This window comes from Tympanuchus pallidicinctus, unplaced genomic scaffold, assembly GCF_026119805.1.
Source record: "Tympanuchus pallidicinctus isolate F22 unplaced genomic scaffold, pur_lepc_1.0 scaffold31, whole genome shotgun sequence".
Lineage (NCBI taxonomy): Eukaryota > Metazoa > Chordata > Aves > Galliformes > Phasianidae > Tympanuchus > Tympanuchus pallidicinctus.
In genome coordinates this window covers 8,248,977-8,264,560 of record NW_026294749.1, presented here as the reverse complement: position 1 = coordinate 8,264,560, position 15,584 = coordinate 8,248,977, and the positions used below count along the sequence as shown (strand labels likewise).

General features: G+C 42.3%; 1 protein-coding gene across 1 annotated transcript; it reads left to right on the top strand.

The window, feature by feature from the left end:
• Nucleotides 1–1,024: 1,024 nt before the first annotated feature.
• On the top strand, nt 1,025–14,697 carry MYLIP (myosin regulatory light chain interacting protein). The gene is made up of 7 exons (XM_052697806.1): nt 1,025–1,247; nt 1,944–2,134; nt 9,735–9,920; nt 10,359–10,556; nt 10,842–11,006; nt 12,574–12,994; nt 13,328–14,697. Exons 1-7 carry the CDS (start codon nt 1,161–1,163, stop codon nt 13,415–13,417), a joined length of 1,338 nt encoding a protein of 445 aa, XP_052553766.1. The 5' UTR covers nt 1,025–1,160; the 3' UTR covers nt 13,418–14,697.
• The last annotated feature ends 887 nt before the right edge of the window (nt 14,698–15,584 follow it).

The window sequence follows — 15,584 nt, the reverse complement described above, 5'->3', positions numbered from 1 at the left end:
TTTTCATTCAGGCAGAGCCCAATAGGCTGCAAGGTACTCTCAATTCCAGAGCTGTCCCATATATGTTAGTATAGGACACGGTTCTTTTCTGTCTCCTTAAATCATGAATAAAACATCACAGAGGGCCTGCAGAAAGGAACGTCTTTCTGTGACAGCAGCATCCAGATGACACACTTGAAAATGCTTGTTTTGCACAGGGCTTAACCAATCTATGCGATTTAGCGCTACAAGCTATTTTGGTGGCTTTAGGCTTTGCAGATTTCAAAGCAGGATGGTGCTCCTACAGACATAATAAGAACACCTTCATCTGCGTTAGGTCAGACAAGAAGAAAACACAGGAGGAATGTTGATGTATGCAGAAAAGGTGAGGCCTCTGGGACAGGAGCCAGCCCTGCCCAATACTGACAGCAAGGAGAGCCAACCCCCCTGGTGCATGAATGTAATAGATGTGTAAGGAATGCCTGCCAGGTGTAAGCTAGCCATCACTGTTTGGTGCTGGGTAAAACATACAGCGTGCTATCACACCATTAGGGAAGGATTTCTTCACTTTCCTGCGGCATCTGACCCTAGCTGTTATCTGGGACATTCTTCGGTTAAGACAGAAATCGCAGGAAATGCCACAGCAGAGGTATGTGTGCAAGCAAGAAATGAAACCCAAACTTTTCCTGCACCCACTCCGAAATAAACTGAAGAACAAGTGGAGAAAAACATGCTGTGATTTTCATGTTGGTGGCTCATCTCCCCGTCATAAAGTCCCTGCAAAGGAGCTGTTTTTCCCAAACCCGCCCCGCGTTTTCCCCATCCATATCCCGTCCTTCCTCACCACACCCCCAGGCCGGCAGGGGGCGCCCCACAGCCCAGCCCCGCACCCAAAAATCAGCCGCAGCCGTTCTCCCGAGGACAGCGGCGCTGATTGGTGGCGGAGCGGCCCGCAGCGGCGAGCGACGCCTCGCGATTGGTCCGCAGGTGCCGCGCAGGGGGGGACGCAGAGGGTATATAAGGAGGGAGCGGCGGCAGCGGAGCGTGGTCAGTCGGAGCGTTGTGGCGGAGAACGGGCGTGGGGGGCGAGGTGCAGCCCGCAGCCACAGCCGCCCTTCCCTGCCGGTGACGGCAGCAGCCGCTCGGTCCGCCCGCGGTGGCGGCGCTGGCCGACCCCAGCCATGCTGTGCTATGTGACCAGGCCGGACGCGGTGGTGATGGAGGTGGAGGTAGAGGCGAAAGCCAACGGCGAGGACTGCCTCAACCAGGTGAGGGGCGTCCCCCGTGGCGCGGGCGGCGGTCTCCCTTTATTTCCTCCTTTTTCTCCCCTTCCTTCCGTGTCGGATGCAGGGCTTGCCGCATCCTTCTCCTCGCCGCACTCCGGCCCGGCGGTGGTTATCGCCTTTCTCCTTCACTTGTGTAAGGGAAGGGCGGGCTGCCGGGGGATGCGGCGCGGGCTCGGGAGGCCTCGGCCTCTCTGCTGCAGCCACATCTTAACCTCCAACCCGGGAGCAGGAGGACACGAGGAGACCCGTCTGGCCGCGACGAGGCAGCCCGGGCGGGGCCCGCAGTAGCTGAGGCCGTGTCCAGGTGCGGCTAGCTGCGGGAAGAGCCGAGCGCCGCTGCCCCGTCTGTGCGTGGCGCCCGGGTGAAGCCGAGCCCCGCCCGGGGAGCGCTGCTGGCTGCGGGGCTCGGGCCTCTGTCCCGAGGGGTCGTGAAGTCCGTGTTGTTCTCGGCCGGTGGGGACGTCGCCTGCTCGCTCTCAGTGCCTGTTTACGTACTGCTTCGCACGCTCTTTTTTGAAAAATCTATTAAAAAAAAAAAAACCACAAAACGCTCGTATAAAGATGCTTGTGAACAGGGTTTCTCGTTTCAGGCTGCTCACGCACAACTCGATTTTTTGAGTCGTGGTATCTTTGTCTAATCGTGTTGTTCGTTCCTTATAAAGGACCTCTTTCTTTCAGGTTTGCAGAAGGTTGGGGATCATAGAAGTTGATTACTTCGGACTGCAGTTCACTGGCAGCAAAGGGGAGAATCTATGGCTGAATCTGAGGAACAGGATTTCCCAGCAGATGGATGGTTTAGCTCCTTATCGGTTTAAATTAAGAGTCAAGTTCTTTGTAGAGCCGCATCTGATCTTACAAGAACAGACTAGGTAAGGTAAAGATGGCTGTAAGCAAAGCTAATTTTGTTTTCAGTTTTGTTAACTTGTGAGAATGATGATGCGGAGGCTCTATTTCTCCCATCTTCTGATATTCCCTGTTCAACTCAGTTTAAAAAATCCATTGTTTAAAAGTACTTTCTGAAAAAGTAAAGGCATGAGTAGCTAGCAGTACATGGGAAATTAGTGCTGGAAGAAACTGAATTAGCAGCAACAACTTATTTCTATGGCAAATGTGTGTCCGATAGTAACCCCAGCTCAGTAGTGTTACTGTAGGTCGTTCTAAGGCAGGAAACAATTCCTCCCACAGAGCAAAAACTTGCTGAATTCCTTTTTGTCTGGTATCATGTTACAGTAGCTTTCAAACAGCTACAGGGCCTGTGAGGCTACAAAAGAAACAGCTGTTCTGCTTCTCTAGCCAGTCCTAGTAACTAAATTGTTACACTGCTAGCCGGACTTAAGATTTCGACTCCTTAGATTAGTGAGGAGTGCTTGCTTTCACTCCGGGTTTGATTACTGCCTTCCCACTTCATCTGCACTTGCTTTCTCTTTAGGGAAAGCTGAGGATGTAAGTTTAATACTGATCTCTCAGCTAATATTTTTTGTTTTAAGTAGTAAATGGGACAGATGGAAATCCAGTGTCTGGGTGGTAGTGCCAAAATGTGTTTTTGCTATTGGCCTTTATTTGGTACTTTGAGAATTAAAACCATGGATACAGCACCCTTGTTCTGTGCAGAATATGTGTATAATTTGGTCAGAAACTGATGACCTGATTTGGTGTGTATTGCATGCAAAGAGGTCTTCTGAGTTTTTCTTTAGTTATGTGTAGGGGTGAGGCTTTGGGGAATGGTCGTTGCCCAGTCTGGTTGAAGTTCTCGGAAGGCTGTTTGTAGAACTTTTATTTATTCTACAGAATAGATTTAGTTGGGCAAATACATTCCAACAAATCCAGTGTTTGTTTGTTTGTTTTTAAGGAAAATTCTAACTTCTGTGCTGTATCTTTGGGCTCTTATTGAATGTTTTTCTTCAAAAAAAGATTGTCTTAAATGTTCTCAGTGAGAGTGAGTTTAAAAAAAAAAAGTAAATAAAGGATTTTTATGTAGAACAGAAGAAGCAACAAGGTCTCATTCCTGATGAAGCAGATGAGATTGCCCCTGAAGTGTTGGATGCACCTCCTCACTCAGACAAAATCAGGGTGAATCTGAGGAAACAGTGCAGGTGTGATTGGTGTTTTGCTGTTGCTGCTGAGTGTTTGTTCTGCTTTACAAGGCACCTGTCTTCCTACCTTCAACACCATCAATGCAAGTCTTGGCATGTTGTCTAAGCTAACAGCTTGAAGTGGTGAAACATACCCCAAGGGCCTAGGAGACAGGTTTTGTAGCTAGGCTGCAATATAACTTGTATGTACATACATCAAAGTCCGTGAGTTTATTCCACTGTAAAGATGACTTTAAAAGGTTGTAGATGGGATGACTTCTCTTTTTAAGTATGGATTAAGGCTGTTCTGAGACTTTAACAAATAAGTCTAATGCTGAGACTCAGTCAGTGAGAGGTCTATTAAAATGAGGCTGTGGTGAAAATGAATTGATGTTTTACAGAGAAATGGCTTATCTGGGGCCTTAGGAGTATTCACATTTCAAGATAATTGCATAAAATGCTATCTTGAAGTGAGCTGTTCAGTCCACATCCAATCAATATGTGCTAAAAGTGCTTGCGTTAAAAATTAAATCTGTGTTGCAAAATAGTTTGTGTTGGCTGCATTTTAGTTGTCTACTCGCTAGCCTGCATGTAACAGACTTGGAACACCATAGTGGTTGTGGTTAATGTGTATTTCTGTAGTGCTGGCACTGAGTTACATTAAATTTGCTATTCCTTCTCGGGTTTGCTGAAGGGTTAAGCCATGCACCCTATTTTAGTTTAAATGCAAGCTTGTGTAGAACAAAGGGAAAGATAAAAATATGTCGAACCTGTGGCTGCATCAGTAGGTGTATCATAGAATAGAGTTAAAATGAGCTGTACAGTTACAACCAACACCTTGCTTCTTTCTTTCACTTGCAAAGTCAGTGTTCTGGATGACAAAGAGATGGGTATTCTCTGTTTCCTGTAGCACAGTTACATGCACAGCTAGTATACAAGGAGGGTGTTTCTGGCACTGTTTTGCTCTAGTCTTTGCACGAAGAAAGCTGGGGAAGTCTCAATCCTTATGTTCTGCCTCTGAAGCTGACTTGCCTTATAGGTGCATCCTGAGACTGCAGTTGAAATCTGCGAAGTTGCAAGTAATTGTAAAATCATCTGGGTGATGGATGTGCTTTGCTGTGACTAATAGCAGATGTTGCCACTGAGTTGTTCTGGTTTCTCCATACGCTTGGGATGTTTTGTTGACCTCAGTTTGAGCACTTCATGATAGAGATCTTTGTCTCGCCTTTGCGTTTAGAACTTGGCTGTACATTTCTGTTGCTTTTTATTGTTCAAGTTTCCACATGCTGTGCAAGGAGCTGATCTGACTGCTGAACATCAGCCCGTGCTCCTGTTATCTTTCATCACTGGAAGATCGCGGCCTCATGCATTTTTAATATTCTGATGCAAGAAAGCCTTCCTGCCACCAAATGCGAGGCTGTCGTTGCGTCTTCGACCGCTGTGGCAACACACTGCCTTTGCTGAGTGGGAAGCCGAGGAACGGTTGTGCTTCGGGGTTTGCAGAGAGCCGCGCGGGGCGGAACCCTCACGGCCGGGGCGCTCAGGGGCGGTGACCGCGAGTAACCCGAGCGGAGAGCGGCGGTTCCCGCCAATGGGCGGCCCCGGCTCCCCATTGGTGCGCGGCTCCCCGGTCTCCGGGCAGAGAGCGAGGCCCGGCGGAGCCAAAGTCCGCGTTTGGGTCATCGCCCAAAAGCAGAAATAATTTTCGAGTGGAGATTGCTTGAGCAACGAAATGTTTACCCGCCCCTTTCAGAGCGGGCGACTGCTCGTCTTGTGTGATATGACTGAAAAGTATTCTTATGTAAGCTGTGGCAAGTTAAACAGTGTGTCTGCTTCTGATGAGACCCAGAGTCTCACAAAGTGTTCAAAATAACCGTGTTCTGCCAACTTTCGGATAGGTGATTAGTGCTTTGGAGGCTGCTGTGCGTGCTGTTTCTGAGTCTTGCAGTTCTGCTAGCCAAAATGAAGAGCGGGCTTGTAAAACTCCAGTGTTAGATGCACCTGGCCATGAGAAAGTATGGAAAATACCCCATAGTCCCATGCTGGCACAACTGGCATTTGTTACAGTGCAGTAAGGTCTGCTGTAATGGACACCAGGACGTGTGGATCTGTCTCTGCAAGCAGAGCTGAGTTGCAGTGGGTGACCTTTCACATGCTGAGCACAAGTAGGGATAAAGATAGCAGGGAAGGAACGTAACCGTGAGGCTGTCTTTTACATATGGTTTATATCTGCTTTTAAAAATAGAATGATAATCTATTTCCTCAGCGATGTGTTTTTAGGGAGAACAATCCTGTCTTTGGTTTCTCTAGTCTGTGTAGTTGTAAATTACTGCACAGCAGCAGTGAGCTTACCCTGGAAGCTCTTTTTGGGGCCGTCATACCGCAGAGCACAGGCAGCTCCTTGGGATGGGTGCTAAGATTCTTGCCAGAAGTCTGGCGAACGGATGGACTCCCCTAATCTGGGAGCTGTTAGTCATGCGGGCACTTCTATTGGTGAAGGATTGAGTTTTGGCACTTCAGCTGTTGGCTGAGTTTGGAACATATCTTTGTATGTAAACTTATCTCTATTTGCACTGTTTCCCTTTGGTTTAAGCAACAACAGGAAAAGCTGTATGATGAGCCAAATTTTCACTGCGGAATTTTGAGTCCTGACGTATGTAATTATCTTCAAAGTTTTGTATGAAGGAGAAATGAGTCTTCTATTGCATATACTTTTCATAGCTCTTATTCTGTGCAACCCTTAGTTCTATTCCAACTGATTTGACAACAGGCCGATTTCGACTCTCTTCCTTAGAAATATCAGTACTTCCCTGTAATGACACATTTTTGGCAGTAGCAATCCAGCTGGTCAGCCTGCATTTGAGTTCTTTCTGAGAGGAAAGTAGCACTTGATTTAGTGCATGGGTTTGCTACTTATGCCAAAATATATTCAGTATCAAATTACTTGTGTGCAACTAGCAGGTACATTAATCATGGCTGTGCATTAAAGTGCTTTAATATTCTCATAGGACTTATATGGTGTAGAAAGTTCTAGGGCAGTGTCATGATGACTAAAGAAGTACAAAATCACCCATGTAACCAGTGCTTGAGAAAAGCATGTGTGTTCTAACTTTCAAACTGCTTTTTCTTCCCTTTGGCAGGAGGCAGTGCTGTGTGGTGGCTTTGACAAACTTGTTGCTTTGGGCATTTATCAATATTTCTAAGTAGAAAGTGGAAGAAGGTATTCTATAACTGAACATACAGGAATATCTAGCTGGCATGAGGTTGGGGTGATGGAATTAATGTTCTTTAAGCTGCACAGACTTCTGTGCAAATGCTGTCATGTATAGAATGCATCATATTTGTGACTGCAGTGGAAGGTTCCGTTTGCTTTTAAAGCTGTCTTTTAGCTGTGAGATGTCCCAATATGCCTGGAGAATGTTAAGGTGACTAGCAGCCACAATATGAAATGGATGCACCTCTGATGCACTTCTACTTACGAAGAACTATTTTCTAAGGAGAGCTAAAGGTTAAGTGGAACTTTGGCAAGAGTAGTAACAAAGTGGCAGGATGTACTAAAGAATATTGAAGGGAAGAGAGGAAAAATGCCTTTCCTTTCAGTTATTTCTTAAATTTCTAGCAGGTAATAAATATTAACATAGCGCGTACAACTGAGGTGGTGAATGGTGCAGGAACAAAAGCAATTACTGTCTTATGGTGTTCAAAATAAAGTATTCTGTCAGCTGTGTTGGAAACTCGACAGATTTGAGTTTAAAACAGCTTTAAACTCATTGGATAAGAATTCCATTAAGTATAAAACACTAATACTAAAATAATTCCTTGGAAAACTGTGTGCCGTTCTACTGCCCAGCTTGTATATTGATAGAGGTGCTAAAAACCTTGGTGTTTTTATATATCTAGAGGTTTTATATATCTAGAGGTGTTTTATATATCTATGTTAGAGAGATGGGTTAAGTGTTGTCTAATGATTTCAATAGAATCTCAGCTTAGGTCAGAAACTAATTTACAAAACCTTAAATACTTTCTGGTGAGCAACAGTATCTGTAATACAACCAGCTTTTCTACAGGCAATCTGTTGGGCCCTTTACACTTCACAGAATTAGAAGTCCAACTGCCTCAGGGCTCCTGTTTTTCATTGTGCTGGGGTGTATTCAGCAGTGAAAGCGCATTCTTTTGCATGTGAGGATAAAAAAAGGTTATAGTTGTGTATAAAAAGAAAAATCTTTTTATAGTCCCAGAATCTGACTGGTGTAATGTTTGCAACCTTGAAGGGTGTTGATTTTTGCAGTGGATATTGATGTATTTTTGGAAAAGCATAATCTTAAAAAAGGCTGGGTGGAAAGACAGCGCTAATTAGAACTGCTTTTTCAGATGTATGAAACACTTGCAGCACTCATTCTTTCAATTTATAGATGCTTTTCCTTCCTGTGATGCATTTCAGGACCAAAAAAGAAAAACACCAGTGCTGTAGCTTCATCTGTATCTGCAGGAGCCATCTTTTGTTTGTTCAATTCCCCTTCCCTGATGTCAATAAGGTCTCCCTGCCAGAGCAGAATGCTGGCTTTTCCTTATGTAGTCAATGCTGTCATGTATGCAAAGTACACAAAATGAAGATACAAGTATTTAGGTGTGGCAGATGAAAACATGTCAGCTAATGAGAATAAAATTGTCAGTTTCTTCTTTGAAATACTGTAGGTGTAATTAGTATGTAGTTAGCAGAACTAGAAAACCTGCTTTCATACTAGCAGGAGTAGAAGTGCATGGAAAAGCCTTTTAGTTTAGGTAATGTTGATTGGGATCAAGGAAATGCTACTGTTTGGATATATTTTGCCCCCAACTCTTTAATAATTAATTGGATTGGATTTATGGATAGATTTATGAATGGAGCTTTGAAAGGAGTGTGTACAACCCATCCATCCACTTGAAAACCTCCAGCTATGCCTTTCTATGGCTCAAGCCAGAGGGACAGAGGTTGTAACAGAAGTTCGAGACCTCCTGCAGGAGGAGCCTAAACAAGGAATAGCCTGCTAACAGGAGAGACAGCTGTTGTGTCAAGTTCTTGTGTTCCCACCACTCAAATGTGCATTCTGCAGGGGGAAAAGACTTCCCTCAGGCCCACTGAAGCATGGATCTGCATCTAGACATCTGAGTGATGCACTTAGAGCACTTGTCTGGCAAGCAACCACAGCGTTGCTGTAAGTATGCTTTGTGCAGGTTGTAAAGGGCAGTGCTAATGCTGCAATGTACTGCTGTAATGGAGAAGCTTATGGGATGATATCTAATGTTTTTCTTCTTTCCGAAGCTGTGGATGTGGGCATTTGGGGGGCTGATATTTGTGTTTTTTGAGCTCTGGTTTTTACCTTCATAGAACAAAGAATGAGCACGCATTTTGCAAGATATGTAATGGATCATGGTGGGAAGGTAGCCCTGTAAACTGAAGTGTGTTATAAGAGGAGCTGCATGTGACACCCAGAGTTAGCTTTTCTTTCAAAAGCAATCATTAACCAGCATTTGAACTTCAGTGATCCAACATAACTTCTTTAAAAAGATTACATTTAATTTTAGAGAAGATGGTAGAATGAAAATGTCCTGTTGGTGGTAGAAGCTATGATGTATCCCTGTGAGTACTAAACTTGATTTATTGAAGGCTTTCTCAGTGAAACATAATTACTGCTGCATCTGGCACCCATAAACATGCTGAGTGTTAAGAAAAAGTGGAAAGAAAGGTATATTTCCTTCCCTGAAGGAAGATAAGGATGAATTTGCAGAAGTAAAGGTAGACTACAGTGGGAATTAAGGAGCTGCTGTTAGTGATGGTAGAGAACTTGATTTGTCTGACTGGCCTATTAGCTAATTAAGAACAGCTTAGTGAATTTTCCAGCTCATCTCAAGCTAGCCTTGATTCCAAGTTACTCTCTTATTCATGGCAAAAGTGCCATCTTTAACTGGTGGCAGAGCTTTTGCATCTGTGTAGAGGAAGTACATTCTCCCTTGTGTGATAAAATTACATATGCTGTTTGAGCTGCTCTTCATAGATTTTCTTTTGTAATTTGAAAATAGTAACAAAAGAAAATAAAGGAGATTAACCTATGTGTTTCATTGGTATTTTACTTAGTGAAGTTAGCCAGTGGCCTTAAAAGTGAAAGCAAGTTAATTTATTAAGACTGATGTTGAAGTCTAGCTTATTTTAATCATGCTTTCAGACACTGCCTTTACTTGTACTTTCATCTTCAAGAGCACAGCAAGAAGGTGGGCTCCTTTCCCCTATGCCAGAATGTGTTATACTCTCTGGAAATTCTTGATTACCAAGTGCATTTGATGTGTATTCGATATGTATTTTGATTACCAAACATGCTGTATCATCTAATATAAGCAAACATTTCTGATTTCATTGCAGGCATATGTTTTTCTTGCATATAAAAGAAGATCTTTTGGCTGGTAATCTTCAGTGTTCCTCAGAGCATGCAATCGAACTCAGTGCATTGTTGGCTCAGATGAAGTTTGGAGACTATAACCAGAACACTGCCAAGTACAATTATGAAGAGCTATGTGCAAAAGAGCTCACCACCACTATTCTGGAGAGGTAAATATATATATAAGTAAAATAATGGAATAATATGGAAGCCAAAAGCATGGAATTTTGGTTATGCCCTAAGCTGCTGATGCCATGGTGTATCTGCTGGGGCTAAAATGCTTTCCTGTGTATTTTTCATTGTGAATTTTATGCTGATTCAGGTGAATGCTTAAGGAGAGGGTAGCTTAAAAGAGAAGTCTTGGTTGCATTTAGCCTTTATGGTTTTTAAGCAAATTATAGTATTATCTCCAAATATTCTCAGAATGTTTTAGAAATCTTCTATTAAATGTCTGACCTGTTTTATCCAGCTATAGATTTCCAGTTATTTCAGACCCAGAAGAGTAATCTGTTTAACTAGGTCATCCAAAACCCATGTTACACCCACCTGCTAGCAGCAGCAGCATGTACTTGAGTTATTTCATCTATCCTTCATCTTTTCACCAACAGCATTATTGCAAAGCACAAGGAGCTGGAAGGTCTAAGTCAAGCTTCTGCTGAATATCAGGTTCTACAGATTGTGACAGCACTGGAGAACTACGGGGTAGAGTGGCACTCTGTTAGAGACAGTGAAGGGCAAAAGCTCCTTATCGGTGTTGGACCTGAAGGCATATCCATCTGTAAAGATGACTTTAGTCCGATCAACAGGTATGTCTTATGTGGAAGTGTTTTTCATTTTTCAGAACTGCTGTGTGTGCCTCTGTTTTTTTACATAAATAGACAAAACTGCTCCGAATTACTGAAAGGAGCTATTGCAGTGTAGGTTGTGAGGGTAGCAACAATCAGTCTGAATACTTCTGAGTTTTATGTACTTCCAAAGCAGTGTCTTCAGTATTACAGGCAGTGGTGGAAAGTCATGAAATGAAGGTAACTTGAGGAAGTGTGCTTTCAGGTCGTGGGAAATGCCCTTTAAATCTAATTTTTTTTTCTTAGGATTGCTTATCCTGTCGTTCAGATGGCAACTCAGTCTGGGAAAAATGTGTACCTGACTGTTACTAAGGAGTCCGGTAACAGCGTCGTTCTCCTGTTTAAGATGATCAGTACAAGGGCAGCGAGTGGACTCTACAGAGCCATTACAGAGACCCACGCGTTTTACAGGTCAGTGCTGCCATGTGAATCAACTTAGCTCTTCCCTCAAGGCCGGAAGCTGAATAGTTTTTTTGTTCCTTTCCATTCTGTAGGATTGGAGTATTTGAAAGAAAAAAAACTTTAGCACTCTGCTATGAATAACAGCATCTTAGGGACAGAAGCTTGCTGTTGACTTCATGATACCTTGTGTATGAGTCAAGGCAAGAGCGAAGGAGCAGGGGAGAGCTTGTTTTTCAAAACTTGTAGCTGTAGTTCATGCATGTGTACTTGATATGCACTCATTTCTCCTTCATTAGGCTACTCTTGTTGCCAGAAGTTCTCTTCCTACAGCTCCTATGATCCTCCTACGTTTCCTCTTGACTCTGCTTACGTACTTAAGATTCTGTTTCATGCCAGGGTCTATCAGTTGTCTTTATCCTTCTGTCTTTGAGGCAGAGCTGTTATAATCGATTTCTGATGGCTGATTATTTGAAACTACTACTCACTGCTATGTGAAGTCCAGCACTGATCAGTAGAAGTAACCATCAGTGATATTTCTTCTCTAAATTAACTACCACATATTGGTTATTTAAGAGAAGAATTGAACTTCAGCAGAAGAAGATGGCAAAGAGCTGTGCAGCTTCTCATACCAGATCAGTTTAATACAGTGAGAGTAATTAACATCAACTAGTTGCCTTTCTAACTGCTGCAGCTACTTAGCAGCTAACCACTGCTTATTTTGTGAGCACGATGTTAAGCATGACTTGTTCTCCTTAATTAGCTGCCCATGCACTTTTATTTTGCATTCTTACTACTTTCTAGGCAATTAAAACCTTAAATAACTTACTAGACAATCTTAACTGTCTGGTCTTCGTCTCTGCTTGTCATTTCTGCTGTCCTTTGCAGTGTCTGATTGTAATTAAGCAGAATTTTAGTATTTGCCCATAAGCTTAGATTCTTGGGCCTTAAACCATCTGAGGCTATAGTTCTTTTTTTCTTATCCTACCTTGTCTAGAAAGGTGACAATGTCTTAAGCTTCTGAGGTTTAGATCACTGATCTGTGGTTAGGTTAGCTGAGCACTCTAGCAAATGGAACTGCATTCATTTAATGCATTCACCCTGATGTACTTCAGATGATGCAGTGCTGGTGTATCAATACTTAGTGTCAAGTAATGCTTTTAACCAAACTTGCACTGTGCTAAAACATTTGGAGAGCCTGTTAGGGAAAGAACTGTTGGTTGTTATGCTGGAGGCTATTAATTACAGTTATTTAATGTACAATCAAGGAATTACCATGTGAAGAGGTGCTGCCAGGCAGAATTATGTATTAAACAAGTGTTTGCTGCTTTTATTACCTCGACTCCTTTCAGTAGGTTGATTGTTTTACCAGATTTTTGTACCTTTTCAAAGATATCAAATGTCACATTCTCTTCTGTTTTAAAAACAGCTTGAAAAGTATTATGCAAACAATGTCAGATCTTAAATATGTCAGACCCGTTTTTGTTTTAGTTTCAGTATGTTATTTCAGCTTTAGGAAAAATAATTCTAGAGATGCTTAATAACTAAACAAACTTGCATTTGTCCTACTGTTTTATAGGTGTGACACTGTCACTAGTGCTGTCATGATGCAATATAGTCGAGACTTAAAGGGTCACCTAGCATCTCTGTTCCTGAACGAAAACATTAATCTTGGGAAAAAATATGTCTTTGACATTAAAAGAACCTCAAAAGAGGTTTATGATCATGCAAGAAGAGCTCTCTATAATGCTGGCATTGTGGATCTTGTTTCAAGAAGTGACCAAACCCCACCAAGTTCTCCTCTGAAATCTTCAGAGAGTAGCATGAACTGTGACAATTGTGAGGGCCTTAGCTGCCAACAAACAAAAGCTCTGCAAGAGAAGTTACGGAAGCTAAAGGAGTCCATGCTTTGTATGGTGTGTTGTGAAGAGGAAATAAATTCAACCTTTTGTCCCTGTGGCCATACAGTGTGCTGCAAGGCCTGTGCTGCCCAGTTACAGGTAAGTCCAATGCCATTGAAGCGTGAGTTAAAGATGTGGAAGCTTGGTTTTCTGAATACCTACAGTCCCAGATTAATAAAACAGTGCACACTGTTAGCGAAACTGAGTTTTAAAATAGCTCTGAGTGAGCTAGCTTCAAAGGACATTCTGTTCAGATGAGTAGGAAAGATAAGCTGTAGCTGTGCAAGTTCTATTGTGGTGAGAGTAAGGATGAATGTCAGAATGTCCTGTTTTAAATATGGAGGTCGTGAAATACTGCTTGTCGTGTAGTCTCCAGTAAAGGCAGAAGTGTTCAAAATCTGAAGTAAACTAATGTCCTTTTTTCCTTTGCAGTCATGTCCTGTTTGCAGATCTCGTGTAGAGCATGTCCAGCATGTGTACTTGCCAACCCACACTAGTCTCCTCAATCTGACTGTGATATGATCTCCGTACACGCTTTAAATCCATCGTGTCCTCTTTAAACTGCACTAATACAAATTGCAACCATTGATGGTGAAGAAAGCAATCACTCTGGCACCAATCCATGATTAAAAGCAAAAATACTGCGTTTTCAAACATAAATATTCTTCGCTCAGCATGCCCAAGATGGTTTGGGACAGCTTTTGAGAGCAAAGCTGTTAATTGATTTATGTTACTGAAAAGGAAAATCATGTGTAAGTTTGTAGTATGGCAGTGTTGCCAAAAAGCTAGGGAGCCCTGGAGAAATGTGGTATATGCATTGTTATTCCCAGCAAGAGCAATGCAGCCTTTTCTTTTACTCTTCCAATTCTTTTTTTTTAGTTCAGTCATTCCATTTATTTTAATAGTAAAACCAGCTTTTACAAATACCTGTTTAGTATGGCTTGTAGCTTCTGCTTTTAGTCAGTTGCTTTAAAGGGGGGAGAACACTGGAAAAAGAAAAGTTAAAAGGGTTCCTCAGGCAGCTGTGTTCTGTCTTCTTAAATAGAAAATCCCAGTGTGTAGCTTTCAAGGCAGAACAAGTTGGTTAATTTCAAAGTGCTGAGGGTAGATCAGGAGAGTCTTGTAGTTCATAGTGATGCCCTATGGAAAGCACTGTGGAGAGGCTCCATCCATGATTCTCAGGCAAAGTATTCCCAGTATGAACCTGGGAAGATCAGCATCCAGCTTGGAGGGTGATGGCAGCTGCTGCAGTTAGCTGCCCTGAAGTTGACTTTATTGCTGGAGATTGATATCAAAGTGTCAATCATGCACCATTGTGGTCATGCATAATTTTAAATGCTTTCTTTGGTTAATGTCTTTATTGGCTAGGTTATTAATTGCTAAAATGTTTTTATTCTCCACCTCCCCCCTCCTGTTCGGGCATTTGAGACTCCAGTTTCCTAGTATATTCTCCAGGATACAGAGGGAACTAGAGACCGTATTTGGGTGCAATACTGGCTTATTCAAAGCTAGAAAAATACACTGTCACTTTACTGAATCTTTCTGACTATACTTTTCATATTGCCTTAATGTAGCAGTAATGTGTGTTTATGCATCTGTTTCTTTGCACAGACATTTTGTCAAAATATTAAAACTCTACTTTTTTATGACACATTAGCATATAAACCTTACTCTAAGAGGGTATTTATTTTTTCACTTTGTAAAGAAAATTTTGTTTCCTCATGAAGCGAGAGCTTTTGTCCTATATTGTAGGCAACTTCTGTCTTTTTATATTCAGATTAATAAAGGACTTTAAAAACCTATTTTGTGTCGTAGGGCTGTTTTGTTCTGAAGTCCTCCTGCAGCATTACTGAACTGAAAATATGGTAGTAAGTATTGATGTTTGCTTTGCTCAGGCAGTGTTTTACAACAACTGAGAACTTCCAGCTGCAGAATAGCCTTCAAAATCAACTTTGTGGAGAACTTTCCTGTGGGTGCTACTGAATTTGCTTTCAAAGATAGCAAAAAAATTGCATTCTTCCTGTATGCCACTTCCAGGAAGGGATGGGTATCCAAGTATATTCAGAGAAGGTTGTCCTACTCTCATGCCAGTGTACAATGATACTGAAGCATCTTCATTTCCTGAAGATTTTTTTCAGTGCTGATGCAATTACACTAACATCTAATCCATCATCCTATGGCAGCTGGTAGGAATGGATTGTAAATTAATGTTAATATAGGTACCTGATTAAAAGCATTTGACAAAATCAAACTTAAAGTAGGCAAATAACTTCTAATTAGATCTACTGTGTAATTAGACATCCCAATAAAAATAATTCTGGTAGATAGCACTTTAATTCAGGTAGGGTTTGACAGGTTATATGATATAGGTGAAATTCCAGCAGAGCCTGTGACTCCTCTGTAGGTATTTTCTGCCTCATCTTGCAAATCCAGGCACAGGATCAAATAGGGGAGCCAGAGTTGCGGGTTCAGGCAAGAGCCTGTCAAGTACTGTTTGTATTTGAGGCTATTTGGAATCCAGGTCTGTATTGGCAAATGAAGGTGTGGAGCACAAGCAGGAGGTAGGATGCATTTGATGTGCTCTGCAATCAGTGTTTTTAACTAAATGCTATTTAACTGTTGGGAATTGAGTACCAGGTAAGCTGTTCTCAACACTGCATCCCATTGAATCCTGCCTGTAAGCTAAGTG